General features: G+C 45.3%; 2 protein-coding genes across 5 annotated transcripts; both read left to right on the top strand.

Moving 5' to 3' along the window:
* Nucleotides 1-393: 393 nt before the first annotated feature.
* LOC130195435 (cyclic nucleotide-gated cation channel beta-1-like) lies at nt 394-10,944 on the top strand. Of its 3 annotated transcripts, XM_056416962.1 has the most exons (20): nt 394-768; nt 2,305-2,503; nt 2,711-2,725; nt 3,895-3,930; nt 4,283-4,384; nt 4,512-4,666; nt 5,126-5,338; nt 5,540-5,748; nt 5,938-5,988; nt 6,099-6,185; nt 6,436-6,500; nt 7,085-7,207; nt 7,449-7,590; nt 7,746-7,905; nt 7,991-8,088; nt 8,279-8,362; nt 8,468-8,586; nt 8,786-8,932; nt 9,078-9,276; nt 9,367-10,944. In XM_056416962.1, the coding sequence occupies exons 1-20, from the start codon at nt 477-479 to the stop codon at nt 9,625-9,627; spliced, it is 2,757 nt and encodes a 918-aa protein (XP_056272937.1). In that variant the 5' UTR covers nt 394-476; the 3' UTR covers nt 9,628-10,944. The 3 variants fall into 3 exon arrangements, with proteins under 3 accessions (XP_056272937.1, XP_056272939.1, XP_056272938.1); XM_056416964.1 differs by lacking the exon at nt 2,711-2,725 and having other exon boundaries at nt 3,898-3,930; XM_056416963.1 differs by lacking the exon at nt 2,711-2,725.
* Nucleotides 10,945-11,754: 810 nt separating this feature from the next.
* fbxl9 (F-box and leucine rich repeat protein) lies at nt 11,755-18,226 on the top strand. 2 transcript variants are annotated; one of them, XM_056417439.1, is made up of 11 exons: nt 11,755-12,085; nt 12,768-12,869; nt 13,006-13,140; nt 13,613-13,792; nt 14,138-14,443; nt 14,563-14,779; nt 15,511-15,668; nt 15,772-15,987; nt 16,078-16,290; nt 16,366-16,583; nt 16,678-18,226. In XM_056417439.1, the coding sequence occupies exons 1-11, from the start codon at nt 12,032-12,034 to the stop codon at nt 16,844-16,846; spliced, it is 1,968 nt and encodes a 655-aa protein (XP_056273414.1). In that variant the 5' UTR covers nt 11,755-12,031; the 3' UTR covers nt 16,847-18,226. The 2 variants fall into 2 exon arrangements, with proteins under 2 accessions (XP_056273414.1, XP_056273415.1); XM_056417440.1 differs by having other exon boundaries at nt 12,230-12,869.
* Nucleotides 18,227-21,443: the final 3,217 nt, after the last annotated feature.

Genomic DNA, 21,443 nt, shown 5'->3' with positions numbered 1-21,443 from the left:
TGCCGTTTCTCCTGAAGCCATCTCCCACTGGGCCTCAGCCTGCCTGACTGCATGTCTGCCTGTCTCCTCTGCAGCTCCCATCAGCTGTGATGAATTTAAGAGCTGCCTGATGCGCATTCCTTACACCTCCGATTGCCTCGGCAACATCAACGCGTTCTTCAAAGAGAATGGCATCTCCACTCCCAAAATACCCTCCATGCCTCAGCTACCCACCCAGCTCTCTGATGTTACCAAGTTCTTACCCACCCTGCCCCCTGAATTGCACCAAGAGTTCTCCCAGATCCGACTAACGCAGATCCCCCGAAATATTGCCCAGACTTTGACTGAGTTGTTGCCCAAAACCCCCGAGGGTTCAGTCAGCCTCAGTCTTCGCCAGAGCGTTGTGAACATCCCACAGAAGCTCTCCCAGTTGCCCAGCCAGACGCAGCAGAACTTCCTCAACATCAAGAACCGCCTCAACAGCCTCATGCCTCAAGATGCCTAAGAAGCAGCAACAGCAGCAACACAAGAACCAGCAAGATGTTGAACTGAACCGGCTCGTCCGACACTCCCCTCTCCCTCCTCCTCACCAGCCCCGGTCCCGCTCCCCGTCCCCGTCCAATGGGAGCGGCCTGGAGCTGCCCAATGTCCCGTCCTACTCACGCCTGCCACCAATCGTCAGCCCCCCGTCAAAGGAGCTCAACTCACCGTCCCGCCAGCTGTCGGGTCTCTCTAACCCGGCCTTCTTCATCGAAGACGACTCAGACGTTTCAGCAACAAGACCCACAGGTGACTCTTCAGGAGTGGAAGGCTACGCGTGTTCCTCGTTGATACCTGAACTCAGCCAGGCAAAGTCATAAACAGTTGCCTCGTGATATGTGGCATCGAGATAAACGAGCTCTTAAATGTCAACGTGGAGCTGATTGCCTCTAAACTAGAACAAAGAAATTTGATGAACTGAGTTCAGACGTCGCGACGAATTTCCTGAAGCTGTGTTCAGGATCATGAGCGCTGTCAGGGGAACACATGAGTGGTGGTTTTGTGACGTGGTGGAATTGTGTACGTGTATGTGTCGTCTCGTCGTGTCATTTCTTAAATAAGCTCAGCCAGGATGTGAATACAGCAGCTCCAATGATCTGGTTGCCATTTGGTGATGTCGCAATTTAACCAATCCACGACTACGCGTGCAGGAAAGACCAGCTCTACTGCGGGAGGATTTTAGTTGAACTTCAATCAGGTTTATTCAACAGAGTATCACACAAGCTGAATACGTGTACACGGGTCTGTAGGAAGGGCCTCCGCTCGCTCCATTCCTGACAGACTGAAATTCCCAAAGATAAGTTATGCACATAAAGTCTTTAAGAGCATTTGTGATTGGTGCGCATAATAAGTAGGAGGCGGCCCGTGGTTTAGACTTAGGAGCCTCATTGGAGCACAGGGTGTAGTCCAACCCTCCAGGCCCCACCCAGGTCTTCCTTCTCCAGCCATCAGTAGTGTGTGCATGTTGTTTCTCATTTCAGTGAACATGGGGTTAATTGATTCTGCTTGAAGAGTTCGTGTGCGGGACAAAGACATGATTCACTTGTTGCTTCTTGAAGATTCTTCTCCTGGGCTCGGGAGTCATTTAAGATAGTCTTATCTCTTTCGGGATGGGACGAGCTGTGGCTAGAAGGTCGTTCCCAGGGTATTTACGAAGGGCCATTGTAGGTGTGTGTGTGGGGGTGGCAGAGAGAGAGCCAGTGTGTATGTGTGTGAGGGGTCAGAGAGAGCCAGTGTGTATGTGTGTGTGTGAGGGCAAGACAGGGCCTGTGTGTCTGTGTGTGTGTGTGTGTGTGTGTGTGTAGGTGCTGTGTGGCAGAAAGAGGGCCAATGTGCTCAGTGTTCTACTATAATTCTCAAGTGTCTATATACAACCTATTTTCTATAAATGTATTTCTACAGTGATCACATGTCCACCATGACTGCCCTCCATCTCCAGACAGCTTTGTTTCAGTCTGTAAAGCGTAGACAACGCACCAGGAGAGGCAGCACACTGACTTCTAACATTAAATGAGGACGATATTATTGTGCCAGTGTGCCGTGAGTCGGATGAGCTCCACTGAATGAACGCCGCACGAGTAAGCTCGTGCTCTCGGCTCTCTTACACATGGCCGAGTTCACAGGTGGGCCCTCCTCCATCCGCCTGATGGAGGCCCTGGTCAGTCGGCTTCTCTCTCACACTGTGGCGCTTTGCCACGGTGCTGTATGACCGTCCCATGTTGTCCTAGATACACACACACATATATCATTCATTAATCAACAAGACGTGTTTCTCCACCTCTCCAGAAAGCTCCACCCTCAGCCTGCGTCCAGCAGTCAATGTAGAGGATGTCGACTCGGACCATGAGAAAGGAGGGGACGGAGGAGGAGGAGGAGGAGGAGGAGGAGGGGAGGGACAGAGCAATATCCCCCAAATCCTCACCCCTCAGGACCCCAAGATTATAACCCTCACTGTCCCTGTGACCCCCTCCAGAGGTCGTCAAAGGTAAAATACTGCCCCTCGTGGTTTATGTCATTTGCTATTATTACAGCGCCACTTATAAATTGTGTATTAAGTAAACACCAGTGTTGGATCATTTATTTGATGACGTAACATTCTTTGAGAGGCTGAGTTTAGATATTAAAAACATTTATCCTGGTGTGCATCACACTATTCCTTATCTGTTCCTCTCCCCTCGTGCTTCATCTACAGCAAAGCAGATAAAGAGTAAGACATGCATGGGTCGTTTGAGTTGTACTGCTTCTTCGTTCATTATTATTTCACCCCTAATGCATAATGAACACACATAATGAATATGCATTCAGAATGCAAAGTATCTTCATTAGGATATGTCATTGGGGTTGTAAGTCAAGGTGCAATCTTTTATGTTGGCAGGTGAAGGGTGTTCAACTAATATTAGATTTAATAACGCAACATTGAGAAGATTGTAGATTGCAAACTATTTGCTTTTAAAATACAGATAATTTCAGTGATGGAATTATATTTTATCATCATTTATGGTTTTAATGAATCCTTACATGTATAATTTTGGGTAGAAATTCATCATGTTTCCCTCCGCTGTGTGCTCTCTGAGATGTACTGCCCTCTCCTGTCTGCTGTACGCTATGGATCTCAGTGTCCTGCAGAAACATCGTGTGCTGCTTAGGAATATTGGAAATATCTTTCTATTTGGTCACATAGTTGTGAAATTTTACTGCACATAAACAACAGTGAGAAATGCCAACATGATACACACAAGCAAAGCAGCACACTCTGCAGTGTTTTTGCAGAACACGGACGGTCATGTGTGTCTTTGTGTCTTTGTGGAGCTCAAGTGTTTGTGATGTTTTCTTCACTTTTGCATGGTTTCACAGATCTTGGTTCTTTTTGGTTATTGTCTGGATATTGTCATAATATAGAAAAAGTTAATAAATGGATGCATCACAATCTTCCACTTGTATCATCACTCTACCTGTAAACATGGATGGATTACTGAACGGGCCTACCAGTGGCCCAAAGGGTCAGGGGTCAGGACTCAAAATGGTGCTGAAATAGAAAGACACAGATGAAAAAAAAGAAGAAAAACTGCAGAAAATAAAAGCAAAGATGCAAAACAATCAGAGATGCAAAACTACTCAAATTAGATGCAAAACAACGAATATGAAATGTCTCAAAGTAAACCCTTTCAGTTGAATGTCTTGTTATATGCAGACAGGGTGGGAGGCCCCTCACATGATCCCATGTTCATAATCCATCCATGCCTGTAGAATACTCGAGGTTATTATCTTCACTTGCCTTGTGTTTCTTGGATTAATAACATGCCTTTCCTGCCCCCCCCCCCTCCTGATCCCTTTTCCTTGAACACACTCGTTCCCCGCTCTGACCATCGCTGACAGTAGTGGAAGGAGTCGTAGGACTATCTGGACAAAGATGTAAGATTCCAGCGCTTGTTAAAAACTGTAATAACCATCTATCTCTCTCTTCACACACTGTGCTGCCCGGTCAGAGACGTAAAGTGGATCTAATCTCCGTAGCCATTCATTAATCTTTGCTCATTCATTCATTGAACCATAATTGTAGGTGCTCATTAATTTGAATTCCTCACATGAATACAGAGTGAGCACAGAAGGCAGAACTCATCTTATAATGTATGTCAATACATATATTATGTGTCTTATTAACATTTACACATGCTGCCACATCGCAGTGGCCTCTGGGTTGACCAAAGGAAGCGATTGTGTCAAAGTTAACCAACGATGTTGCTGTCTCTGCTTCACTAAACAGTAAGACCCTTCATTCTCAAAGTGAAGATGATGATGATTATGAAGGAAGCATCCCTGTCAGAGCCTGGCCCAGCCAGTCCAGCCTGCACAACTCAGATGACATGTGAGCGCTATGCACACACACACACACACACACACACACAATGAAGATGTGTTTTGGAGGTAGTATGGACATCCATAATAATTGTAAAAAATCCTCATCATCGAACTTTTTTTGTTTCTTTTCCAAGACTGAAAGAACGTCCAGCATCGTCAGCCAGTCAGACCAGCACCGTGGTCAACGAGCGCCTGCAGGAGCTGGTCAGGATGTTCAAAGAGAGAACACAGAAGGCGAAGGAGAAACTCATCGAACCGGAGAGCTCGGATGAAGACAGCATCGTCCCCTGTGAGTCAGAATGTCCGTCCATCGCTCTTCTTCTTCACCTCCACAGCTCAAAACCTTGTTCCGAAAGTACACAAGTGGTACGTTATAGATGTGTGTTTTACTTCCTGGTTGAAAGAGTCTGCCTCGTCCTGTCGGGAGATGACTTCTCATTGAGGCCAAACCTTGGACTTCTGTCTCAACACAACACAATTCAGACACACACACACACACACACACACACATGGATGAGAAGTGGCTGTATAGATTCTTTCGTGCACTTTCATCCCCGACGACGTTGTCCCACCAGTATCCCTCATTCACCCCCAGGGGTTTCCCATGGAGGCCACGGGTGCCTCCTGTTTGGTTGATTTACACTTACACTAAATACATATTTTATGTAATTTCCCCCAAACAACAACTCTCAGCCTAATTTCGCTCTCATAAAAATGTTCTTTAAATTCCCCTCTCACTTTCCTTCAGCCCCTCCTCAGGCTGCTCCTGGAGCTCCGCCAGTGGACGAAGGAGAGAAGGAGGCACAACCAGGTCCATCAGGAGCAGGAGGAGGAGGGGAAGGAGGAGTGGAGAGTGGGAAAGAGGAGGTGCAGTCTAGCCGCTGCTGCAAGGTGAAATCTCCCCGGTGGCTACAAGCTTGTGTGCACTACCGCTTCCCTGCCAGCATCGACCCTTTCACCAGTGAGAAGCCCGCCGCCCGCCTTCCAAATTATGCAAATGTTGCTTCATAGTTCATATTAGATGCTCTTATTTCAGTGAACAGCATGCAACCATCACTTTTTCTGTGAATACTGAGTAACTTCAGTCCTTACTTTCAATTCTCCTCTAGTCTATTTCCCCTCAATGTCTCCATCTCTCTCCCTCCCTCCATCCTCTCCTCAGACCTAATGTACGTGCTGTGGATGATGTTGGTCGCTCTGGCGTGGAACTGGAACGCGTGGTTCATCCCAGTGCGCTGGGCCTTCCCCTACCAGACGCCAGACAACATTTATTACTGGCTGCTGACCGACTACCTGTGTGACCTCATTTACATCCTGGACATCACCATCTTCCAGCCGCGCCTGCAGTTTATCCGTGGAGGAGACATCGTGGTGAGTGGGGACGTTATAATCGTTATCAACAGCTGAACTGAGGTATTGATACAATATCAAGGTCAACAGAAAACATCACGGTTATGTAACAGGCCTAACATCGCTAATAGAATGTCAGTTTATGACCATAATACAGTTATCAACTTACCAGGATTATAATGTATACCTGCGGTTTTGTTTTCATCACAGTGTGTCAAAAAGGACATGAGAAAGAATTACATGACAACCAAACGATTCAAAGTGAGTAACCACAGCTGTATAAAGTCCATTTTTAATTGTATGCGGCTTTAATTCACATATTATTGAATTCATCTTGAAAGTGAGTGAGGTGGCAGCTTCTTGTTTTTCAGTTGGATGTTGCCAGTCTTGTTCCCCTGGAGCTCTTCTATTTTAAAACGGGCATCAACCCTCTCCTTCGCCTACCCAGGCTGCTGAAGGTGAGTTTATTACACTTTTTTTACAACCCGTTCCAGTATTAGTATTCTGGTAACCGGCACACTAAAAATAATAATCTGCTACAACAACTTCACACGGATGGCACCGATACAAAGGACACTTCATTCACAAGGCTCTATGTATCGGTTCTGCAATGAATAAGGTTGCAATTATTCAGATTTCACTTTTTTAAATGTCTGACAGCTAAACTCTTTCAATGTTGTTTCTCCTGTTCTTTCAATGCCTCTCCAGATCAACTCCTTCTTTGAGTTCAATGAGCGTCTGGAGGCCATCTTGACCAAAGCCTACATCTACAGGTCAGCTGGAGCCTGACGGTGTCTTTCTGAAACTGCATTCAGATGTTAAATCAGCGGTTCTTAACCACACGTCATCATGGAGACATGATAGTTAGCGTGAGGTTATCTAACGTTCCCTGCAAGGATTTCCGAAACAAAAAAAGTGATGTGGAAGCCAACCCTGCAGGAATAAAAGCTGCGGTGACAAAATATGATCCTTAAAAAATTAAATTTGGATAAAGGCTTGGATTGGGTGAGTGTAAATATGTATAGGTCATAACAGCCGACAGTGGAATACAACATATTTACAACCCAGTTTATTTATTTCTCATATTTGTTATGTTTTTCTTTTTTTCAGGATGTGTTTCTCTGATTTCTTTTTCTCTTAAGTTACAAAAGGTTGAGAACCCAAAACTTAAGTGACACTCATTTCATTGATCGACAGTCACAAGAGTTGGGGTCTTCAGTTCAGGAGATTGAATGCAGCCTTACTGCATCCTCTGTTCTATCTCTGTCCTCACGTTGTCTCCTTCCTTTCGACAAACTCAGACCAACACATTTCTGGTTTCAGTTTGTGTAAATGTGTCGCTCTCTGTGTCTCTCAGGGTGATCCGCACCACCACCTACCTCCTTTACTGTCTCCACTGCAATGCCTGTCTTTACTACTGGGGCTCGGCCTTCACAGGAATTGGATCAACCAAATGGGTGTACAACGGCGTAGGCAACAGGTTGGTAGGATAAAAACACACACACACAAACTACACACAAGCTAACACCTTTTTTTGTTTAGAAGATTGGAAAATTGCAAAGTGAAGGCTCATGAGGACTTACACAAATCCTCTCCAGTAGACCTCCAGTTGCATCTTTTGAGTTCAATTCTACATCTCAATTTGAAAGCCCATCATGTTCATTTCATCCATGTTCTTGTTCTGTCTCTTTCTAACGCCTCCTGTCTTTGTCTCCGCTCAGTTACATTCGCTGTTACTACTTTGCGGTGAAGACCCTGATCACCATCGGCGGTCTGCCAGACCCCACCACCCTGTTCGAGATTGTCTTCCAACTCATCAACTACTTTGTCGGAGTCTTTGCCTTCTCCATCATGATTGGACAGGTAGGTCTAGAAGTGTGATGGAGACATGATGGAGACACATTTCCAGTGTGTTAGTCTTTTTCGGTGCACTTCATTCACGCAGCAAACACACCCATATGGCCTAAATGTCTTTGTGCAGGGCGGTGTTACATTACACACGTGTTTTGACCCCTCAGATGCGTGACGTGGTTGGTGCGGCGACAGCAGGTCAGACCTACTACCGCACATGTGTGGACAACACCATCAAATACATGTCCACCTATCGCATACCCAAAGACGTGCAGAACCGTGTCAAAACCTGGTACAACTACACCTGGCAGTCACAAGGCATGCTGGGTAAGGAGAGCACCATCTGATCCCATTCGCATGTATCCGTAGCGTCCGACCTTTCAGTCACACTGTCTCACCGTCCGCCTTCCAGATGAGCAGCAGCTGCTGAGTCAGTTACCAGATAAAATGCGTCTGGACATTGCTATCGACGTCAACTACTCCATCGTCAGCAAAGTTCCTCTGTTTCAGGTACGGATTATGAGAAACACGTGAAAGAAATAACCCAGTGTATGTCACACAGACGTCAGACATCGTTCTGAGTGTCTCCTCCACATGAAAACCGTCTTTCTGCGTGTTGCCGAGCCACTGCACTCATCCACACGGAGGTCAACAAGAGGTCACGGTTGTCTCTTGTATGTCTTGTCCTTCCTCTTGACAGGGTTGTGACAGACAGATGATCTTTGACATGCTGAAAAGCCTTTACTCTGTCGTCTACCTGCCCGGGGATTATGTCTGCAAAAAGGTAAAAGGCAAACTCCCCTGTGATTAGTATTTTTAGAAGACGCTTTTTAAATGTTGCTGCCCACTGCCGCTCATCTTCTGCCTCTCTCTCTTTTCTCTTGCTCAGGGCGAGGTGGGTCGGGAGATGTACATCATAAAGGCAGGGGAGGTGCAGGTGGTTGGAGGACCAGATGGGAAGACAGTGTTTGTCACTCTCAGAGGGGGATCCGTCTTCGGAGAGATCAGGTGAAGACTTTTATTTAGTGCAATTTCTTTTCCAAAGATTAAAGAAACAGGATTGTTTGTATCTATCTCAGTTGCCAGCTCTGAAATCTAATAACAGGAACAAGTGTGATTTTAAAAGTTTGGTTCTAGATCCTTTGCAGGAAATCTCCTAAATGATGCATTGAATGTATTTTTCAACCGTAATTTCTCTGATTGGCAGTTTGCTCGCAGTAGGCGGGGGCAACAGGCGCACAGCGAATGTCATCGCCCACGGATTTGCCAATCTCTTCATCCTGGACAAGAAAGACCTGAATGAGATCCTGGTCCACTACCCCGAGTCCAAGAAGCTGCTCCGCAAGAAGGCCAGGTTAAACATCCATGACACCACGATACCCAACACATCACCGTACTCTGCTTCGTACATACCAGATAAAGAAACCGACTCACAGGGCAGCCTCGGGTCTTGGTCTGCTTGTATGTCATTATGACTGAAGTATGTCACCGTCTCACAGGAAGATGCTTAACAAGGGGAAGAAACCTGAGGCCAAAGAAGAGGCGAAGGGTCCCCCTCAGGTGCCGGCAGCGCCCGTCAGACCAGAAACACCCAAACTGCTGAGAGCGGCTCTGGAGATGGCCCAGAAGTCCTCTGGACTCAAAGGAGCTCTGGCTAAAGTCAAAGAGAAGACGAGCAAGTCCAGCGTCTCATTGCAGGTAAACATAGCAAAGACTAAACATATGCACAGGTGGCAGAGACAAGAAATAACCTGTTCTTGATAGTCATATTTATCTCTCCTCTTCTAGCCCTCCTTCTCCTCCACCTACAGCTCCGGACCTGACAGAGACGTGGACACACCGTCACCCATGTCTACCAGCTCTGCAACGCTTCGCTCGACCTCCCACTGCCCCAACAACAACAACAACAACAACAACTCAGTGAGGCCTCACTCTGCATCAAGGAGCCACGGTGACGTAGACGATACGCTCGCCGCGGACCAAAGAGAGGAGGGAGTCAGCGGGGTGGATGGGGACGAGGGCGCGAAGAAGAAAGGAAAGACGTTGTGATCCTTCTTTTGAAGGACGAAGAGAGAAAGTGGAATGAAGAAATGCTCTTTAAAGGTCAAAGAGGACTAAACACTGCAAGGGGAATGAAAGAGAGAACAGTCGTTCTTTGTCTGGTCGAGCTGATGTGCCGATGGGGGTGAGGTGGGTGTTCCCCTCTGACCTAGGACCACTAACCCATTGTGTCATTACAGCCTTGTAACCCACCAGTGTGTCAAATATCATCTACACAACTTGAGCTGGTGTCGGGCGCGCTGCATTAACCACCAAGATGAACACTGTGTTGATCTTCATCGATCTCAGTCCTCCTCCGGTTAATCAAACACATCCTCATCATCTACTGAGTTCACATGCGGCGATGACGATGACGATGGCTCTGTGTGCGAAGGCGTAGTTAGGCCACAACTGTGAACTTAGATGAGTCTTTTCTACAGAACTGAACTTCTTGTCTTTTCCAAAACATTCACCGATGTTGTTGCTGACTGTTGAATTCTTTTGTAAACTTGAAATTACAATTTGCCTTACACGTGTCGTAACTTAATGTGTTCTGTACTGCCGCGGGTCTGAACGCACAGACCGAGTACACCTGCATTTAAAGTTGTAACGGCATTATCTTCTGTACCTCCATCATAGGATATGTTAGCCGTCATGTTGACAGGTCCTTGTAAAGTCATCCCATGTTATTATAAATAGATTTAAAGTCTGTCTTTGACTATCACAGTTTTAAGCTTTGCTAGATAAATCATCACCTATTACCTCCAGCACTGGATTTGACATGCTAATCAATGCAGTCGATGTATCAATAATCACTAACGTAAAAATGTAGCCATCGATACATGTAATACCATGTTTTACACATTTTATAACTAAAGTTAACAAGTGTGCGTCCCTGTTTTCTCTGTTTTGTACAATAATGTTTGGGGGATTTAGATGAATCACACGCGTTCATCGGAGATCACTGTCCTGCTTCTTTGTGTCGTGACATGTACAGACATTATAATAATGGTAAAGATTTCATTTGGGCTGTAAATGTGTTACGGACTCGGTAATGATGTCAGATATATTGTTTTTTCTATAGATTGTTATCGATAGAGCCCCAGAAGAAGAGCTCATAGACCAGCTGACCATTGCCAGACACTCTGTAGAAAAGATTATGAATGTCCTTTATGGATTGTGTGTGTGTGTGTGTGTGTGTTTGATAGAGAGAGAGAGAGAGACGTGTACATAATGGACTCAAATGTGTGTGTATGATGATGCCCTTAACATTGTGTCACATATGTATTTCTGTATTTTGTGAATAAATGACCTGTTTCAGCTTAATTAGTCCTGAGTTGTATGTCAGGGACACATTTAGGTTCAAGAAGACAAACAACAAGTCAAACTGTAAAGTTGACCCACAAACCAAACAACAATAACAACAACAACTAAGCAGGGAAGCCATTTGCGATAATGTTGTTGTTGAAGATATAATGTATCACCGGTTTAACACAGTGCTGTTTTCTTCATTCAGTTTTATACAGACTTGTCCAATACATTTTGTTGGTTAGTTTATTTAAATGAGCTCATTTGTAATGATGGCATGCCCTATCATTTATATTTGGGATATAACAGCTACACACAGTTCTTGGTAGTTTCCCTTTGAAGGCCAAAACTATCATAATGACAAATATATTTTACATTATGACGTCAGAGTGGACTAACGGACTTTCCTAAGGTGTTATAAAACCGGGCTGGGCAATTCATTTCCCCAAGGGACCAAATGAGAAATTAGGACCGAACCAATAGGCTGAACGTAATTATACTCAAATTGTATTACTTTATAAAAAAAACTGTAAATGTTATGGTTTTGATCTGCTGCTGCTGGTAAGACTTAATGTAACAATAAGGCTATGAAAATGTTTTTAAAAATAATTTTATATACCAAACACATACACACGTTACTCGCCTTCAAAATAAAAGCATTGCGGCTGTACTGCGTTAATGGCGTGCACTTATTTATGTATTGATTGATTGAGCTCACGCGGGACCAGGTGTCATGTCGTAAAATGCTCAGGTCTGTCATAAAACCACAACAGCGAAGACGCAACGAGACACGAGAAGAAACCACATTTCCCATAATGCACTGCCTCTGTGACGTCAGCGGTTTTTCTGCGGTCAGCTGGTCCAACTGAAGTTAGCTTGCGGGTGGAAACGTACAGCCTGCGTCAGGCCAGTGCGCAGCGCAAAGTAGCTTGGTGAGATGACAGCAGGCTTCCATCGATCCGGTATTGGTCATCGTATTGATCAGTTAACAGAATGATATGAACGGCTCGTGAGCTGAAACCTTGACTGCAGCCGCTAGCTCGCGAATGGCTAACTGAGCCGCTCGTAATGGTCTGGAGTTGTTTACCAGAACGAAGGAGAAGAGATGGAGGACTGCACCGAGGAGGACTTCATGGAGACACCCGCGCTTCCTCTGGAGGTGAGTGACCCAGTTAGGCTTTGTGTCTCGTCGGTACGCATTTAATCGATAATAAAGTAGATTAAAAGGCCCGATTTGCTCATAATACATGAATACAAGTTATTTGTGATCCTTCTCATTGTGATGTGTATTGGAAACAAATAGGAAGAATAATGTTAAAGCTGCTCTACTGCCTGGCCCTCCTCCTCCTCCTCCTCACCACCTGATGGCTCACAAGCAGCAGCAGGTCTCTCTGTGCAGGCCCGGGGTTCAAATGTGTATTTTGAAAGGCTTCCAACACTCCTAACATGGTCACATAAAGTTGAGAAAAGTAGATAAAACTCCAAACTTGTGAGAAACAGTAACAATAAGTTTATAATCAATTTGACCACTTGTGTCCCTTACCTCCATAAATCTTGCTGCTATTCCCGTCACTTTGAAAAGACGTGATGGGCTCTGTCGGCCGTCTTCCATTCAGTTTATTTTCTATAGCCCAATATCACGATGTGTGTTTCATGACTAGAGAGCCCAGGATGTGCGATCAGAGTAAATAACCTGCATGCCCGTATGGTGTTTGGAGTAAAGGTCTCGCTGACCCGTGGGTTCAGCATTGCTTTATGCTTATTAAAATGCTGTGAGAGGTCCCTGGGGGATATCTCCACTTTATTCTGATCGGATGCTGTGTTTCTCTCTTTCGCTGCAGATCATAGTTTACATCCTTCGCTTTCTTCACTCTTCGGACAGGAAGGAAGCCTCACTAGTCTGCCGCAGCTGGTACTATGCCAGTCAGGACTTTCACTTCCAGGTGATTTGCGTCGGACACATCGTCCCCGGCCTGTCGCCTCGCAGCGTTGCGTCCTCGCGGTTGGAAGTGCGTCAGTGTGAAGGCTGTATGGCAAAGTAAACCCGGCGCTGCTGTCTCTCTGTCCCTCTTTGTGCAGAATAACGTCACCTTCTGCTTCCCGGCCTCAGCCTCGTCCCTGGAGCTCATCCGGGGTCTGGGCAGGAAGTCCCGCTGCAGTCTGATAATCAGCCAGCTCGATGGCTTCAGCATGTCCAGATCACTGCTCCTGGAGGTGCAGTATGCAACTACCATTACAAACAGTGAATCCTCATCCATATTCATATTCCCCAGCCTTTGCATGGCTGAAGGTAAAAGCTAAGGAGATTAGTTTTGACTACATGATTATAACAAGATGCTATTGTAAAATGAACCCAAAATAAAACCTGCTTCATGAGGCCAAACCAGACAGACTGGATGCAGAAGTGGACGAGGGAAACATTTTTTAATGTCTGTGTTTCCTTCCCCCTCCTGAAAAGCTAACAGTATAGTCAACCATGTCGAGTATTTGCAAGGTAGCACTCTTATCATGTTGCCTTCCCGTCTGAACAGGACACAGTACAGTCATAAGTTCATTGTGGTACAAAGTTCAGAGCAGCTGCAGACATTACTGCATAATTCACACTTATCGTGTGTGTGTGTGTGTAATCATTGAATTTCCCATTAACAAATGTGTGGACCTGCTATCTCGTTCTAATCTTCTGAAGGTGGGTCTGTGCTTGGGCCCAAAGCTGGAGAGCTTGGCGCTGCCCGGCAGCAGTGTCACGGAGGCCTCTCTGCTGGCGCTCCTCCCTCGCCTCACCTCCCTCCGCAGGCTGGACCTCAGAGGCCTGGACAGCCTCTTCATGTCTGGGGCCTTCCTCTCCAGGGAGGAGCACAGACAGCAGGTGATACACACTGGGTGATGTAACGGTGGCATGGCGGGCTGAGGGAGGACGCCTGGTTCGAACAGTGACGTCAACATCAATAGAACAACACGTGTCTTTGGCTACTGGGATTAATGCAGAATAAAGATGATTATTGCAGTAATTACATGTAATGAGCAGAGTGCAGTAGTTCTGTTTTGGTTATTTGTTATTTGATAAGTGATAATAATCCCCACAGTATCACAGCGGATAAATTAAGCCTAACCTTTCATACCAATTCCTTACAGTAGTTTTTTATCGTCATTCTGGTTTTTCCAGCCGTCCTAAAGCTCCAGATTCAGGTCAAACTCCATCTTCCCGTTCCAGGTCCGGTCCGCTCTGTCCGGTCTGGAGGAGCTGGATCTGTCCGACCTGCGGTACCTCTCCGACCTCACCTTCAACCGGCTCACCGGCTGCACCCCTCGCCTCCGCCGCCTCTCGCTGGCCGGCTGCCACATCGCCTTCGAGTTCGACCCGTACCGAGGGTGCCCGGTGGGAGATGTGAAGGACTCGTCAGCGTTGCTGTCACTGAGGAACTTGCGGAAGTTGTTAACGGAGCAGAAATCCACCCTGGTCGCTCTGGACCTCAGCAGAACTTCTATTACCCCTGAGTCCCTACGCACGGTTGCACAGGTCAGGTTCTTCATGTGCCCGTCAGGACCCAATGTGCTGGTTTACCTCATTCTTTAGTGTGCTCCTTAACTTCTTGTCCTCAGAGAAAACATATTATTTGTATATTTGCTGTGCTTCAGGTTCAGGATCTGGTGTTAGAAGAGCTGTGTCTGCATGGCTGTAAGGAGCTGACCGACTACTCCATGGAGGTTCTGGTAAAGCACCAGCCGAGCCTCCGGAGGCTGAACATCAGTGGCTGCACTGAGCTGACCAGCAGGTCCGTAGAGGCCGTGGCGCGCGGCCTGAAGTCAATGACACACCTCTCCTTGGCCCGCGATTGGAGGATCACTGAAAAAGGTACAGATGTGTATTTTAGTTGTCGTCTGTATCATACACTTAACGGTTAATTCCCAAATATAGAGAAACTCAAAGTTGTAACGCTTTGATGAGTGACCTTTAGAAACCTGTAAGAGCCAAATGCATGATTTCATTTGTTATAATAATTTAGTTTAAAAAGATTTAAAAAGGTAACTGAAGATAAATCTTTTTCATTATGATTTGAAAGAATGTTTAGGTTGGAAGCGACAGTTTTTTGACCGTGTGAACATGTAACTACGTTTTCTCGTAAACATTTTTTATGGAAGAACTACTTGTCTCACTCGCGTGTCAATCAATAGTTTCTAAGACTGAACTCAAAATTGTGGTACAGAAAACCCAGAACGATACGGAGTGCCACTGCAAAACCTGTGTTCATTACAACTGACAGCATTAGAGCTGAATCAGAAATAATAATAATAGCAATCCAATTTATTTATATAGCACTTTTTAAGGTACTTAAAGAGACTTTACATTCATACACCGTAGACACAGCTACAGGGAGCAATTCAGGGTCAAGTGTCTTGCTCAAGGACACATCAACTAGGGCAGGGATTGGACCGCCAACCCCCTGATTGAAAGACGTACTTGCTAACCACTGACCCACAGTGGCCACATACATTTTTTTTTTTTAAAGCCCTCTAATTGGGGGCGGGCTTTTCTCTGGCCAGGGGAAGCAACTCGTGCTTCACACATCTGCATGTCGTCCTCAGGCCTCGCTGACCTCGTGTCCACGTCGTCCCTGAGGAGTCTGGATCTGTCCGAGTGTCTGCATGTCAGCGGAGCCGAGATAACGAAAGGCTTGACGGGATCGTGTGCTGCCAGAGCTCAGCTGGAGGCCCTCAGCCTCAAGGGCTGCACCTACATTAGGGTCCGTCACCATGTGTGTGTGTGTGTGCTTTCATTAGTGTCTGTAAAAGAAATATGATAATATAATCAAATGGGAAACACGTTCTTCTCCTTCCTCTCTTCAGGATCTTGCCGTTTTCTCCCTCGCCCAGCTCCTCGGGGAAACTCTCCGCGAGCTCGACTTGACGTCATGCGACAACGTGACCGACTTGTCGGTGCGCGCAGTCGCCGCGTACCTGCAGAAGCTGGAGGTTCTGCGGCTCGGCTGGTGTAAAGAGGTCACGGACTGGGGTCTGCTCGGGATCGTGGAGACGACCAAATGTGAGACCGACCAGGAGACGGTGAGAACCGTCGGCGTGCGGAGGCCGTCGCAGAGGTTCACGGCATGCCTGTACTGTTTGACGTAGAGTAATACAAGTGGCGTTCGACAGGGAGACAAGGGTCCCAGGTTCACCCGGAACTTCGGCAACATGGGCTTCTTCAAGCCTCCACGTTTGCCGTGTGAGGAGCGACCCGAGCTGGTGACGCACAACGACCTGCAGCAGTTCAAACAGCAGGCCGGAGCTTCCCTGCTGGCCCTCAGCCGGCTGCAGGAGCTGGACCTCTCCGCCTGCCCCAAGCTCACCGACCGCAGCATCACACAGGTCGGCGGCTGTTGGAATGCAGAATACACGATCGTAAAAAGACCAGGATTCAAATACCGCATCTCATCTCCGCAGGTGGTGCGCCACCCGGACCTTCGCCGTCTGTCTCTTTCCATGCTGCCGGGCATCTCCGACGCCAGCCTGGCGTCGGTGGCGTGGCACTGCCGCAGCCTCACCAGCCTGGCGCTCAGCCACTGCCCGGGCATCAGTGACCGCGGAGTGGCACAAGCTGCACCGTACCTGCACAGGCTGCAGCACCTCTACCTCTCCTGTTGTAATAACATCACCGACAGGCGAGTGGCGCGCGGCTCCACGCCGGCTGTACCCGTAGCCCCCAGATGTGCGTTTAAAATCCTGAATTCTTGACCTTTTTTTATGCCCCCGCAGATCTTTGTTCCTGCTGGTGCAGCACTGTAAGCGTCTGCAGACCCTCGACATCTCACGCTGCAACAACATATCCATCACTAGTGTGGAGCTCCTTCAATCGCAGCTGCCCTTCCTGGAAAATGTCCACTACCGATTTATAGGCGGGGCTGATCCGACGCTCACTCTCTGATGCTGCACCTTTTCAATAACGACACCTGCTGACCAACGTCTGCTCTGTGAGTTGGGCTGTCACAGGTCAGCCATTTGCACAGGAACTGAAGGACATGTTGAAAGTGTTTATTTCAGTGTCACCTGAATGAGTCTCTCCAGCGTGAGGCAGAGGCCACTTGTATGACACTAACGTGGAATTATTTTAACTGTATGGTCAACATTTCATGTTTGTTTATGCTTGGAGGCAAACAAATATGTAACTGACTGAAAAAGCATGCACCCACACCCTAATATTCAAAGATCGTCAACTGTTTGGACCGAGGGGGGAAAGATGAAACGTTATGTTTATGTGGTGCATCATCACAGAGGAGACAGGGTTCATCGAAGTATGAAGAACGATCTGTTAAAACCAAAAGAAACCCTGAAAGAAGAGGAAAATAGTACCAGAGTATCTAATTATAGGGAGAGTGTGTTATATTGCACATTTGATTTTATACGCAGGTGTCGCAAAATACTAATTGTTTTAATTGTCTTGAAGTAATAAAGGTGTTTTTATCTAACAGTAAAATACTTCCTGAACTGAAGGTTAGGCAGAGAAAAATGAAAGACGCCGCCCCATAAGAAATAATTATGTTGAGATTGAAAGTAGTATTTTATTTTTTCGATCATCCTGTATAACATTGGTTATACTTTACTTGATTATTTATTTTTTAACAAAGAAACAGGAGAGAGATGTTTCTAACTGACAGTTCTGTGACGTAGAAGTGAAGCTGGATGTGAAGTGAAATAGTTTCCTCCTTTTAGACCAAAATCCATATTGACTTCCATGTAGTTTTCAGCCCATTGCTTGGATTTAGTTTAAATTTGCACTAATAGAGCCCTGATAGTTGGCCTATACTTCAATTTGAATATTCAAATATATATGTGTTATAAACCTAGAATGCTTTTCAAATACAAAGTTGTCATAGGTGGAGAATTCACACATCCTTTTAAAATAAAGTGAAGTTTACTTAACCCTCCTGTTACCTTAGGGTCAATTTGACCCCATTCAATGTTTAACCCTCCTGTTACCTTTATATTTACTGACATATTTTACCCTTGGGGTCAATTTGACCCCAGCAATTAAAACCTCCAGAAAATTATGAGAATTAATATTGTTTCCCAAGTTTAAGTGTGAGGTACTTTATGTTTGTTTGTTGACTACCTAAATAGCCCTTTAAATATATAAAAAAGTTGATATTTCTTATATGTTTGACACAGTGAAAAACAGCCTGGGGTCAAATTGACCCGAAAGAACACCGACATTAAACATTGAATGGGGTCAAATTGACCCTACGGTAACAGGAGGGTTAAAAGGTATGTCGGCTTGAGTGGGATTTATAAAAGATATTGAATATAATGTTGACTTTGGTTTTTATTATTATACGATGACCTGAAACTAACAATGTGTGTGTGACCTGTGGAGGGAGTTCACTGTGCGGCACGTAGCACGGCCGAGTCTTTATGTTGGTGCTGGTCAATCTATCACATTTATTAAGAAATTTGTACAAAACAATAAAGCTGGTGCAGTGAAGCAAGGATAAAATAGATTTTAAAAGTGAATTATGTAACAAAGTATTCAAGAATATAACTTTTTACACACCACAAAACCTTATGGAGCGCAACACTTTGAATTGTATCTCTTACGTTTAAACTGGACACTCCAAGCTCCACGATAGAAACTGTTATCACCTTTAAAGATTTTGTACAGATTTCTGAAATTCTTTTTAGTTTTCAAATTATTTTAATTTCTATATTTAATTTCCTACAACTTATAGAACTAAATATAAAAAATATATATTTCTTAGGCAAGACTGACTGTTTGTGTGGTCCTCCTGGTCTCCTTTTTTACATAACCTGACAATGTAAATACTTTCTCACTTCACTATATTACTTTTCTAACATACTATACTGTGACTTATATATTATAAATACTTTAAAGTAATCTTAATGTGTCAAAGGATGTCAGTATAGCTGCAATACTATGGCTTTTTAAAAATAAATATAATGCACTGTACTGTATTATAGTGTGTTGAATTATACAAAACTATAATTCAATGCAGTCATTTCATAATGTTCAAAACAAAAAAAGAAGGAATTACAGTAATCACAATGCTATAATGACCTGGTTACAGACCACTGCAGTGACACTGATGCGATGAGTCGCCGTTAGCGATGACGTCAGCGTTGGAACAAATGATGGGAACAAAAGAGGCCCCTTCAGATGGAGAGACGAAAACCAACAGGGAGTTGGAGTTAGAGAGACACCTGGACTTTGAGAGGTCTCAGACTAAAAGATGACGCATTGAATTGAGAAAAGCGGCAAAATAAAGTCAAGCAGATGATGGAAAGACACCGGGTCCTCCACCAAGCCCAGCTGGATGAACACAGATCAGAGACTAACAGGATGCAGCGGCTCTGAAAGAAACTCAGGACCTGCTGCAGACCGAGCGCCACTGTCTGCAGAACTCCATCACAGAGGAGGAGGAGGAGGAGGAGGAGACGTGCAGAGCCCCCGTCAGGCTCAACCGTCGGCTCAAGAATGAGCAGCAGCAGCTTTTATCTCCAGTGGCAACATGAGAAGTCTTACCTCATAGACCACGGCCACAGGATATAATATACTGTATATTCCTAAATATCTCCATTTATATATATTAAATATGAAGGACACAGATTATTCAGAGCTCAACAAACAGTTTTTTTTGTGGTAATGTTTCCGTTCTGCTTTTGTCCGTGTCTCTACCTTCTGGCTTTCTGTCTCCTGTTTTAAACTTAATATCTTAATATCCTAATATTTAAAAACTGAGCATTTACCAACAACCTCTTGGCCCTCTAAGCTCCTTGAAGTCCAGCTCGAAGATCTTCAGAGCCAGATATCTGCTTATATGCTTATCCTCCTGAGACACAGCCCATTCATTTGTGTGTATATATATATATATATATATATATACAGGCACGTGCACAGATGGAGCCCTAGTGGTGCTCAAGCACCAGCCCTCTTGCCCTAGATGAGAAAAGTGCCCTTTCTGCTGGAGACACTTTTTTTTCATTCATCAGCATTTAAGAATAAAAATGACTGTCATCAAGTCCCCCCAAATGTGTTTTGATATCCGACGGGGCATTTATTTGAGTTATTGTGAGAATTTCGCCCCGACATGCTTGTACCACATTGTTTTATGTGGTATGTTTCTCTTTGTTTTGTCTGTTCCAGTTTTACAAAGATCAATCTTGTTTGAGCATTGCAGCGGGTGAAATAAGTAAACGCAAGAAACAACACTTGTAATAACTAACCCAGAGTGAGATCATTCCGGGAAATATCAGACTGAGGCTTTAGAACTTTTTTACAGAAGTTTGATATTTCACGGCATGACCGAGCGGTCGAGGTTAGTAAGTTGTTTATTATATGGCATTTTTCGCTCCTATCATTTAGTAAATAAAAACTTATTGTAATTGTTAATAAAAAATATTTCATTTTGTTTAGCTCTCATGTCTTCTCACGACACAATGGGTTTTAATTACTTGCTAACTTCAAGTTACAGCGATCAATATAAAAATAATTTTGCCGATGGGTGCCCTTTTTTTTGGGTTTGAGCACCTGCCCCCCAAAATGTCTGTGCACGTGCCTGCATACACACACATATATATATATAATCTGAGTTAAGGCTGCTTTTGTCACGCAGCCATTGAGACACGGTGCGTGCCAGTGTGAAATGATAGGCTCTCGGAGCCTATCCGCCCTTCTGTGAACCCCACCCCACCCCGGGATGGGGTGTAGGAGAATCACGCAAGGTGACTCCCACCAAACCACCCCATCCCGGGAGGGGGGGGCCAATCTCATAAACGCCGGCCGGCCAGTTGACCCCCACCCCCTCTACCCCAAAACAAAAACTCTTCGGATCTACACGATTCACGTGGATGACCTATTTTGATTTCAAAACGGTGAATTTCACCGAATGATGACAAGTTTGCAGGTATGAACTTTTTAGGTGGAAAACAAACTAGTCCTCGTAATGTTCAATAACTAATGTGACCTGCTGTATAAAAAATATGAACATCTAAAATTATACTGCCGTAAATATAACCAGTATGGACAATATGCATTGCTCCATGTTGCATAATCCTCCTGTAAGATGGGTATTATGTAACCTATCCTGTGTAAGCGGATCCATCAACTCATATATCACCATATAAGGCAACAGACCTCCTGGAGTCGACCTTTGAAGACGGGATGAATGATGTAGGTGTGACACGTGAAGAAGAGGAGGGGTACGACGGGTTATTATAGCTGCTGGAGAGAATTCAGATTGTTCGAGGCCTCTTCGGTTGGAGAGGAAATGTCCCCGTTTTTTTAGGAGACTTTACCAATCGGAGAAACATCCGATGTCCCCGGCCCTTCGGCGTTGGGACGGGGCCTCCAGCTTCAGAGGTTTGCCCTCTTACTCGAGGAGGAGCTTCTCACTGCTCAGGAATGTGGAGTACGGTCCATCCGAGGCAACAATATGGTTTCCATCCATCAACGTCCATGATCTCCTGTGGAGGCCGGTTCATGTGGATATCACTTTGGATTAGAATAATTA

Source organism: Pseudoliparis swirei, chromosome 6 (genome assembly GCF_029220125.1).
Source record: "Pseudoliparis swirei isolate HS2019 ecotype Mariana Trench chromosome 6, NWPU_hadal_v1, whole genome shotgun sequence".
In the NCBI taxonomy this organism is placed as follows: Eukaryota; Metazoa; Chordata; class Actinopteri; order Perciformes; family Liparidae; genus Pseudoliparis; species Pseudoliparis swirei.
This window is presented reverse-complemented; position numbering and strand designations above follow the sequence as displayed.